The 12132-nt window shown below is 37.3% G+C and overlaps 1 protein-coding gene across 1 annotated transcript; it reads left to right on the plus strand.

Moving 5' to 3' along the window:
* Positions 1–220: 220 nt before the first annotated feature.
* On the plus strand, positions 221–2708 carry LOC113506862. The gene is made up of 4 exons (XM_026889698.1): positions 221–779; positions 1152–1324; positions 1394–2015; positions 2179–2708. The coding sequence occupies exons 1-4, from the start codon at positions 221–223 to the stop codon at positions 2706–2708; spliced, it is 1884 nt and encodes a 627-aa protein (XP_026745499.1).
* The last annotated feature ends 9424 nt before the right edge of the window (positions 2709–12132 follow it).

Consider the following 12132-nt stretch of genomic DNA (forward strand, 5'->3'; position numbering starts at 1 on the left):
AAAAAGCAATTTATCTGGAGAACCTGAGGTACTATTACGAAACTTTTCTATAACGGATACAAACTATAAGGAAGCTTGGAACCAATTAATAAAACGTTACAATAATACGAGATTTAACAGCAAGACTTTGTTTACGCAAAAACCTGTGCAATTGGAATCGGCTAGTTTAATCAAACAACTAGTAGACACAACTTCGACTTGTTTGAAAGCTTTGAAAAACATGGGTGTGCAGACTGATACCTGGGATATGGTAATTAACTATTTAGTTGTGTCGAAGTTGGATGCTGAAACAATAAAACTGTGGGAACAACAAATTAGTATAACCTGTAATAACGACATACCCTGTTGGTCGGAATTGAAAGCATTTCTAGAAGCGAGGTTCAGAGCTTTAGATATGATAGAGAGTACTAAAATTAAAACAGTGCAACCCAAATCAGTAGCGAAACCTAAGGTTTTCCATTCAAAAGTTTCCAGCAGCAGCGGCGGAAAAGGGCCCGAAGCAAAATGTGCCTTGTGTGATGGTGAACATTACATCTATTCTTGTGAGAAATTTGGAGAAAAAGCACCAAAACAACGGCAAGAATTTGTGCAGACGAAGAAACTATGCTTCAATTGCTTGGCGCCTTCACACTCCGTGAGCAAGTGTCGACAGTCGTCGTGTTGCAGAAAATGTGGACGGCGTCATCACACCCTTCTGCATTTCGAGAGAGGACAATACATCGAGAAACCAAAGCAAGGTGAAACTTCAAGTTCAGGTATAGCGAACGACAAATCTACAGGTACGTCTAATTATGTATCTAATAATGAGCAAATTGTAACCAACTTTTCTAGTGAACATATACAATCAAACAGTGTCCTATTAGCTACTGCTAATGTTTTAGTAAATACTAGGAATGGTTGCAAATACGTTGTGAGAGCTTTGTTAGACCAAGGGTCACAAGCTTCGTGTGTTACAGAGGCAACAGTACAATTGTTGAATCTTAATCGTAAATCAGTGAGTGGTTGGATGTCAGGTGTGGGAGAGAGACAAACAAAAATCAAACATAAAGTTATACTGTGCGTCAAATCATGTCGCAATCCCAATGCGTCAGTGAGTGTGGAGGCATATGTATTGCGTTCACTAACAACAATACTACCCACCATTAATCTAGGTATTTCTGAGTGGTCAGAGTTGAAAGATTTAGAGCTAGCTGACCCAGGATTTGCAACACTAGGGAGAATAGACATTCTCCTTGGAGCCGAGGTGTACAGCGACGTCTTGTTAGACGGCGTTATCAAACATCCTTTAAGTAATCTTTTAGCACAAAACACAATGTTAGGTTGGGTTTTATCAGGAAGGATGTCACAAGATTGCAATTCAGCACTGAAGAATTTTTCGAGTTTGCATGTTTAGCTGAAAGAAGATGAAATGCTTAAGTTATTTTGGGAGCTAGAGAACGAGCCAAACATAATACAAAAAAGATTGTCAAAGGAAGAAGAAAGATGTGAAGAGTATTACGAAGCTACAACGACCAGAGACATGGAAGGAAGATATGTGGTAAGATTACCATTCAAGGACCATCACCCAGAAGGTAAACCTAATGGATTAAAGGAAATAGCTGCAAAAAGGTTTGAGTTACTAGAGAAGAAATTCGCTAAAAATAGTAAATATCATGAAGAATACAGCAAGGTTTTGGAAGAATACATTGATTTAAATCACATGATTGAAGTGGAGCCTAAGGATATCAATAATTCTAAAGCAGTGTATTTACCTCACCATGGCGTTATAAGAGCAGATAAGGATACAACAAAACTTCGAGTAGTCTTTGATGCTTCGTGTTATGGTACTAACCATGTTTCTTTGAACGACAATATGCTTGTGGGTCCTAAGCTGCAACAGGATTTACGTCACATACTGATGAGATGGAGGACACATAGAGTCTGCATGACGGCAGATATTATAAAAATGTATAGAATGGTGCGAGTAGCAGAAGAAGATACAGATTATCAAAGGTTACTATGGAGACCAACGACGAGTGAGCAAGTTAAACATTATAAACTAGTGAAATTGACTTTTGGTACCGCATGCGCACCGTATCGTGAAAACATTACAGAGATTGGCAAATGATGAGAAAACAAAATTTCCAGCTGCAAGTAAAATAACAAAAACTGATTTTTATATGGACGATTTATTGACAGGAAGCGAGACGGAAGATGAAGCTATTAGTATTTACAAGGACATGAACAAACTACTGAACTTAGGAGGCTTCGAGTTACAAAAGTGGAGCAGTAATAATGAAAACGTACTCAAATATATGGGTATAAATAAAAGAGATGATCATGAGCTGCCCCTTAAAGTGAATAGTTTAGTTAAAGTCCTAGGAGTTAATTGGAATCGAGAGACAGACAATTTTGTGTATTCCCTCAACTTACCAGAAACAAAGGAGCCGATTACTAAACGACGTGTTCTTTCCGATGTTGCTAAATTATATGATCCTCTGGGCTGGATAGCTCCTGTTGTTGTCATAGCAAAATTTATGATACAGAAGTTATGGAAAATGGGACTAGGATGGGACGACACCATAAGCGAAGAGCTGACGTCAGAATGGCTCCAGTTCAGAGATAATCTAGCTCACATTAAAAGTGTTTCCATACCGAGGTGGTTACAATGTTCCAACACATCTACAATCGAGCTGCACGTCTTCGCAGATGCTTCGCAGGCAGAATAAGCTGCAGCAGTTTATATTAGAATAGTCGAGGAAGGCAGAGGAGCTAAATCCTACAAAGGTTATATTTGTCCGTTCATTTGTATGGTAACCCGCGCTATACACCTGGAGGCAGTCACAGATCTGACCACTAAAGGGTTTATAGCTGCTTTCAGACGTTTCACAGCCAGACGAGGTCACTGTCAAGATCTCTACAGTGATAACGGCACTAATTTTGTAGGAGCAGACAAACAGCTTAAAGAGATGTTTGATAAGGCCAAGTCCTCTTTTCCTAGTGGGATAGCAAAGTTGTTAACTTTAAAGCGCACTACATGGCACTTTATTCCTCCACATGCGCCTAATTTGGGGGTTTGTGGGAGGCTGGGGTACGCAGTACTAAGACACATCTCACAAAAGTAATGGGTAACAGTACACTCACTTACAAGGAACTTTCTACGGTGTTAGCACAGATTGAATGTTGTTTAAACTCACAACCTATTTCGGTTTTAAGTGATAACCCCAACGACCCTCTCCCTCTGACACCCGGGCACTTCCTGATTGGCGAATCTTTATTAAATCTATCGGATGAAAGTTATACACCTTGTGAAAATATCGCTAATCTTGAACGTTGGAGATTAGTACAAAAAATGGTCAACGATTTTTGGAAAAGATGGTATAAAGAATACTTAGTTCATCTTAATAAAATATACAAATGGAATACAAAGCAACTTGAGCCAGAAATCGATGACATAGTTGTTTTAAAAGATGATAATATCCCACCTTGTAAATGGATATTAGGAAGAGTAATTCATAAACATGTTGGTCCAGATAATCATACTCGAATTGTATCTATTAAATGTAAGAATAGTGTTGTAAAACGGCCTGTGAGTAAGATATGTTTCTTAACTAAATAAGCTTAGAGTTAGTGATCATTATTCTGTAAAATTAACATAGTATGTAGGTACTTAACTATTGAGATTAATAACGAACTTATAATTTACAGAGTGAACGCTTACCTTATATTTATGTTTGAAATAATGCTTATAAAATGTTTACGTATAAATAACCAAGTGCTCACCTTTCGTGGTTGACTAAACATTCGATCAAATAGACCAAACATTTTATAAACATTCGAAGCTTAAATATTTATAACAAATGTAAACTACAATTTCGGCCCTCTTATCTTGATAATATAATGTACCTAGTAACTAGTAAAGCTTATTATTGCTGTAATATAATAACGTTGTCGTTGTTTTTAAGTACTAGATAATAAGAATCAGTTAATAGTGTATTTTTATAAAACTTACTGTATCATTGCAAGTTAGAAGTAACTAATTGTAAATTAAAATTATAGTTTTGCTAAAGTAAGTATTTGATGGTATATAACTTCACAATAAAGAACTGCGTTCTTTGGGGGGCGGAATGTTTAAGTTAGTAAGTATTCATGATCCTAGAGGAGTGTATCTATAACTATATTAAAACTTACAGTCCACTTATTGTCAAGCTAGTTAGTTGAAATTAAACGTTCGCGAGAGACACACGTCTATTTTTTCTAAATACCCCTTTAAACCAAAACACATCCTTATTGCTCTTAACAGATTTTTTTTTGAGCTTTTTATGGTGTACAATATATGTAGTAGAACATTATTTTGACAGTATCTCAACAGTATATCTTGCGGTTAAGGCAGCGTTTGCAATGAAAGCGTAATCACTTTATCTATTAAAAAAAACCGCATCAAAATCCGTCGAGTAGTTTCAAAGATTTAAGTAGTCAAGGGGAAATAGGGACAGAAGAAGCGGTTCTGTTTTATAATTGTAGTGATTAAACATGTACTAAGGGTCCTTCCTTACAGTGGCTCTCCTGACGCTCAGGTCATCCTCGACCGGAATACTTTGCGGTTCGCTAACTTGATCTGCAGTCATTGAAATGAAACTACTGTTACGGATTTTATCGCGGTTTAATTTAAGATTTTAGTTCCCGACGTTTCGAAACCTTTGCAGGTATCATGGTCACGGGCAGACTGAGATGGCGTTCGTCTTGACAGAATATGTTGCTCGTTCTACCTTCATATTTTAATGAATTATGTGTGGTTTAATTAATTACATTAATTAATAATTACATCAGGGACTAAAACAACAATCAACATCGGGGACTAAAATCTAAAATTAAACCGCGATATTTTTTTTTTCTTTTTTTTGTGGGTGGGTGTAAACTAGTGTACACATATTTTTTTTTGCAATTCTTTAATATTTAAAATAAAATAGTTTGGACACATTTTAATAAATAAAATTAACAGTTTTGTGCTTTTTAAGTTACAATATATCAGTGCCACTGTTGGTATCACCCTACATGAAGTGATACTTAAAGACACCACCCACCAGCATACACTTGCACTACTACTACCGGAATCTTCAACGAAATGTCTCAGCTCAGTGACATTCAGTCAGTCCAGCCCAGGCTTGAGGATACCTTCAACAAAAGAATGGCTGAACTGGAAGCACAACTTACCACCAGCGCAGCAAAAGACACTGTGGCTAAAGCGGATGAGGAATTTCGAACATTTAGGGAGTTGATGTTTAACATGCCCAGTCTGCTGCGTCAGCAAATTTGCGACTGTGCCCAATCAGTTGACTCCATTGAAACAAGGCACCGTAGGAAGGCTCTTCTTTTCTTGGGAGTGGAGGAAACTGATGAACAGGACAATGTGGCTGTGATTCACAACATCCTTCACAAGAAGATGGCTCTGGCACCCTCAATAAATGCCTGCTATAGAATTGGAGCCCGCGGGGAGGAGCATCACCGACCATTACTTGTGTGGTTCTTTAATGTTGCTGATAGGAATGCTGTATGGAATGCAAAATCAAAACTGCGAGGGTCATCAGTAGCATTAAGAGAATTCCTCACGAAACCCAGGCAAGCAATCTTCGCCAAAGCACGGCAGCATTTCGGCATGCGAGCTTGTTGGACGCAAGATGGCACCATCGTAATTATGGTCGCCGATGGAGATCGCCAAAAGGTCATTACTATGGCTGCGTTAGACACCCTGTTGGCGAGACACCCTAAAGGTACCGGTCAAACATCGTCCAGTCCTCGGAGTGGAGGCGTAAGCGCGGGCGCAGGGTTGTCTTCCAAGCGCAAAAACTAGCCGAACTTGCCAAATCAAAAAGTTTTTATTTCAAATAGGCCGTATCTCAGGCACTTTTAAAACGTTATATTACTGACTCTAGTTGCACGGTTCCAAAGTGTCATTCTTATGGAGAAGAACCGGCAAGAAACTCCATAAGTTACTCCTTTCAAAATAAAATTTTACCGTCGCATTTTACATTAAAATGAATGCCTGCAAAAACAGCGTAAATTAGCAAAACAAGTATCAAATAGCAAAATGTTAATGATTTTCTATAAAAACTGACCTCCAGAGAAGAAAAAAATAAAATAACGTTACAATGAAGTAAGTTTTGCTGAGGTTTACACTGTTGCAGTTGATACATATACAAAGCATATTTCACAAAAAAAAAAAAAAAGGAAAAAAAAATAATTTAATGATAATTTTACATAATCTAAATATGTAGTCCTAATCAAATCCTTAACAGGAATGTCAAGGCTTGTCATAGCTTCTATGAATAGAGCTGTGGCTAAACTAATAGTAGATAACAAGGAAAAAAAGATAATGATCTAGTAGACCGCCAGGGAGACCACATGTACAGAGATAATACTAAGTCCACGCGCGCTTATCATTTATATAATCACTAATTTTATAGTACGCTTTCTTTACCAGCATAGATTTAACGGTATTTTTAAACTTGTTTAATGGTAAACTGGTTATAGTATCTGGCAATTTATTATAAAATCGAATAGAATTCCCTAGGAAAGATTTGGCGTTTGTTTTGGATAACCTAAATCTTGGAACTACTACTTTATTTTTATTTCTCGTATTTATGTTATGGAAATCACTATTTACACTAAAAGTATGCAAGTTTTTCCGAACGAACATGAGAGTCTCCATAATATAAACCGACGGCAGCGTTAAAATATTAATTTCTTTAAAAGTTTCTCTTAATGACTCGCGCGGACCCATGCAGTAGACTGCTCTAATCGCACGTTTCTGTAATATGAAAACGGATTCAACATCGGCAGCTGCTCCCCACAGTAAAATTCCGTATGACATAATACTGTGGAAATAGGCGTGATAAACTAACTTAGCAGTGGGAACATCAGTAAGCTGTCTTATTCTTCGGACCGCAAAAGCAGCCGAACTTAGTCTACGAGACAGTGCTGCGATGTGAGCACCCCACTGTAACTTATCGTCCAATGTTATTCCAAGAAAGACCGTTTCTTTAATAAAATCGAGTTTGTTGCCATCTAGCATTACATTTAAATCCGACTGAGACCGAGCCTTTTGGAGTGTGAATTTAAGGCATTTTGTTTTTGCCGCGTTTAGAAGTAGGTTATTCGTTGCAAACCAATCCGATAATACGTTAAGGATATTATTCAAATTACTACAGTTTAGAGATTTTCTGTCAATTTTAAAAATGAGAGAGGTATCATCCGCGAACAGAATCATGTCAGTCGAGTTGGCCATCATGAAAGGGAGGTCATTTATGTACGCTAAAAAAAGAAATGGGCCTAAGATCGAACCTTGGGGCACGCCCACTCTAACTAAGGACCCGGAAGATGTTGCGCCGTTTACGCCTACTTTTTGTTGCCTAGATAATAAATATGACAATACCAGTTGTAAGGATTGTCCTTGTAATCCATAGTACTTTAATTTAAGGATTAGAGTATTATGATCAACGCAGTCAAAAGCCTTGGAGCGGTCACAGAAAATTCCTATGGCGTCCTGTGACCCCTCCCAAGCTCCTAAAATATTAGACACTAACTTGGCCCCGGCGTCTGTCGTCGACTTTCCCTTGGTGAAACCAAATTGACGCTCATGGAAGATTTTATGCCTATCAAAATGTGACATCATTTGGTCGAGAACCATTCTCTCAAATATTTTAGTAACAGCTGGAAGCACCGAAACTGGTCTATAATTAGATGGGTCATTCTTGCAACCAGATTTAAAAATAGGAATAACTTTACTGTGTTTCATTAAATCAGGAAAAGTGCCACAATGCACACAGTCGTTGAAAATTTTTACAAGAATTGGGGCAATGGTGTCAATTATGGATTTTATTACTTTTACGGATATTCCCCATAAATCTTCTGTGATCTTAACTTTTATTTTATTAAATGCTTTTTTAACAATAGAAGGTGATACATGAATAAAACTAAAATTTGGAATAATTCTATCTATGGACTTTTTAAGTAGCCACTCCGCTTTCAAGGGACACGAGGGGAGTGATTTCATTACCTCTATCGGGATGTTTGAAAAAAAGTCTTCGAAAGCGTTAGCTACTTCTATGTTATTGGCAATGATTTTATTATTGATTTTTAATGAGAGATCTTTATCTCTTTGTTTAGTATTTCCAGTTTCAGAGTTGATAATCTTCCATACAGTTTAATTTTGTTATCAGAATTGCCTATCCGTCTACTAATGAGACTTAGATTTCTGAATAATCTCTGACATGCTTATGGAAACTCGGATTAATATTAAACGATTTTTCCTCATACAGACTGTACATCCTGTCTCTGCTGATTCTAATGCCTTTAGTAGCCCACTCATTAAATTTACTTTTGAAATTAATTTTAATGTGTTTTTTGTGGACACGTTTTGTTAAATGACTTCACGATTATGTGAAACAATTTATCATAATCCTTATTTGGAACACCCGAAAATGAACAATTATTTTTAATACAATCTGTAACATCATTTTTAAACGAATTCAAAGCATTATTTTTAAGTGGTCTGAATTTAATTATTTCATTCAAAGGCAATTTATTTATAATTTTAATTGACACTACTTGACCTAGATGGTCTGATCTTACACCGGGTAATAATCAAAATTGAGTAATATTACGGTTTGAAAAAACGTTATCTAAGCAAGTAGAGGAAGTTACCGTTACCCTAGTGGGCTCATTAAAAATACGATTTCAATTAAATGAGTTGAATAGAGACAAAAGCTTATTTCTATCGGAGGAATCAGTCAAAATATCAACATTAAAATCTCCACAAACATGTATTTCTTTATTATTACGACACAACTTATTTAAAATTTCCTCCATAATGAAAATAAAAGACAGTAATTTGGATGCAGGAGGTCTGTATACACAAAGAATAATAAGGTTTTCTATCTCTGCACATACTACCTCACATACGCGGTCAATAGAGAGAGAGATGATGTCTTGACGTTCCTTATATTTAAGGAAATCTTTACATAATATAAGAGACCCACCCCCCTCTGCTGAAAGTCTATTGAACGCACTGGCAATCACAAAGTTGTAAACATTAAAATTCATCTTATTTGGCTTTAACCAAGTTTCACAAAAACAAAGAATATCTATTGAATACTTATCTACTAGAAGTTCAACATCTAGAATTTTGCCAGAAAAGCGGTTTATGTTTTGATGATAGAGCAGAATGCTAACAGAGTGCTTATCTATTGTCTGCGTTGTAAGTTTACTTTCGTGTCGGTGTACGGTCTAGTGTGTGACGTAATCCTTCTTAACTTCCATTTAATTGTAAGTAAAGCTGCTTATTTTATCGTTGACCCACATTACTTTACGACAATTTTAAATACGGCGTACCCACTTATTGTGCTCACCATTTGGACCGTAGTGAATTAGACCAACTCAACGTAAGCTTGACATCTGTTGATTGTCACAGACTGTCAAATGTTCTGTCAAACTGACATTAGAGTGTTTGATAAAATGTCTTTTTATATTCCGGCATTTCGTTTATCTATTGTTTTTTTTTTTGTGTCCTCGTTCTATCAATATGTGTGTTAGCTGGCGGCTTCTTTTCCTATTTTATAGATTTTTTTTTCCCTTGAAATATCATTATTTAGTTTATATTTACATATTATTTTTATTTTTATTTTCTTTAAAATTTTACATGTCGTGCGGTGATGATTCATTTTATTCTGCCAGTTCCTCGTTTAATGAAAGCTCTTCTACTTTTTCGGAGACTTTAGGAGAGACGTTGCGAAATACTTTCATAGGCCAACCACAACAACAAATTATTAATTTTTGCCATATTAATGCGCAGAGTGTGCCAAGCCATTACAGTGACCTCGTTGACACTTTTTCGAACTCTGGCGTTCATGCCGTCCTGATTTCCGAGACTTGGCTTAAACCTCATCTTCTTTCAACTACTTACCCTCTTCCTGGCTTCGTTCTCATTTGGAATGATCGGGTTGAGAAGAGGGGCGGTGGTGTCGCTATCTACCTACGTAGCGAGTTTCCTTTTAAGATTCTCGCCACCTCACCGGGCTCCTCTGCTTCTTCCGAATTTCTCTTTCTTGAGGTTTTTGTCAAAGGGGCGTCGTACATCGTTAAACCCCCTAAACCCCGTCCTAGGGTACTGCACTTGCGTTCTTTTGGCCGTATGGATGTGGAGAAATTGCATAGGGATGCTTCTCGTCTAAAATGGGACGACTTGTATAGTGTACCTAACATCGACACTAAAGACAACATTTTTTGCAGGCTAATTAAGGACTTGTACGACATACATGCCCCGGTCCACAAAGTTAAAATCAAACGTCTGCCTGCTCCTTGGATGACCGGGGGAGTTCGCATGATGATGCGGCAACGGAATAGGTTGTTTCGCAGGTTTAGGAGGGAGCGTTGTGAAAATAACTGGCGCCTATGTAAAGCTGCAAGGAATAAGTGTAATCAGGTGATACGTAATGCCAAACGCCAGCACATTCTCAACAACTTATCTTCCTCCTCCCCTGTCGATGTCTGGAAGTTCCTCGGTTCTTTGGGCATTGGCAGGATGAGGAACCTGGACAATCAGTTCACTCTTGGCTTGGATGACATAAATGCACATTTCTCCACCACTTACCCCATGGACCAACAAGCCATGAGTCAAAATCAAAATCAAAATTCATTTATTCAAATTAGGCTACTAAGTAGCACTTTTTGAAGGTCAGGTTACATAGGACAGCACCCAGTTTCGCCCACCCATCACCGCTTCCTAAGTGCTTTTGCTGTGAGAGAAGAAACGGTGCAACAAACTCCCCAGCAGCACGCTGTCATTCCAATTACAAAATTATTATTATTATTATACAGAACAATAACAAATAAGTGTGTAGGTGCCGTGCCAAGCAAACAAATATTTGAGTTCGCCGTATCTAATCCAATACGAAATTTAACTGTAAGTACAAAGGCCAAGGTCAGCAAACCGACCAGCCACCGCAAGCAGCACCCGTTCACGAGTATGACGCAAGGGCCAGCCATCACCTCCCTCGCCATATTTGAGGGAAGGAGGTGACCCCACCCAAGACGCCACCGCAGGCAGTGACGACTAAGGGAGCATGACGTATCTGCTGCCGGCTAATAAAATAAAACTCAAAGAAAGAAATACCTCAAACGTTGATTTACCTGGCACAGCCCTGAACACGGAGGTGGCATAAATTGCTACATCATTGAATTTTATAATTAATAAAATTATACATGTCAAAATTTGAAAAAAAATAATATATACGTGTATGCGTATAATTATACTAAAAATAATTTTATTTCGTTTAATATACTTTTTAAGTTTATTATGACTTTTAAATGTAGGATATTGAACTAAGGACGCATCTCCTGTCAATTCAATAATTACACTTTTCGCAGGGTTCTCATTACAAATGAGCGTGGAGCCACTATCAACTAATTCATTAAAAAGACTGCAGGTGGTAGCGGACTGTTCTTGAACTTTGGCCAACTCCATTGAATTGATAGCCTTATGGGCCACACTCAACTTAAGTTCTAGTTAGGCAATCCGTTTTAAGGCTTGCTCATGTGTGTCCATACACTGCTAAAACTCTGCAACTAATTGACGCAGGTTCTGATGTTCTTCAAGGACTTTGGTTTAAATCATTTATTCCCAAAAAAGACAATAAAGCCACTTACATGAGAATACAAAATAACATTTAGTTTATCTAATTAACCGCCACCGATAAATAAGTAAAAAAGTGTTAACTTAGAGACTAATAACAATAAGTAATATCATTAGCCAGAAGGATAGTTTAAAACAATAAAAGCGACAAAATGGGTAATGTTAAATAGCTAGGAGTACAATTGTAGGTACACGCTCAACGTTTTATTTTGTTCTTTTTTATATTACTTGATTGGATTAATGTGACTTTGGATAAGAAAAGTTTTCTGTTATATATTTCGAGAGTTGAGATTTAAAAACGTTGAACGAGCTTACATTTTTAATGTTCGACGGTAAGTTATTATAAATATCTGCTCCTTCATAGGTGATGTTTCTTTTGGAGTAATTTGTACGAGGTCTTGGTAATACAAGTAAACTAGGGCGACGTCTACTACGTGTAGACACTTCCGAAATTTTGGTAAATG

The sequence above is a fragment of the Trichoplusia ni genome (genome assembly GCF_003590095.1).
Source record: "Trichoplusia ni isolate ovarian cell line Hi5 chromosome 28 unlocalized genomic scaffold, tn1 tig00002285_group27, whole genome shotgun sequence".
NCBI classification, from domain to species: domain Eukaryota; kingdom Metazoa; phylum Arthropoda; class Insecta; order Lepidoptera; family Noctuidae; genus Trichoplusia; species Trichoplusia ni.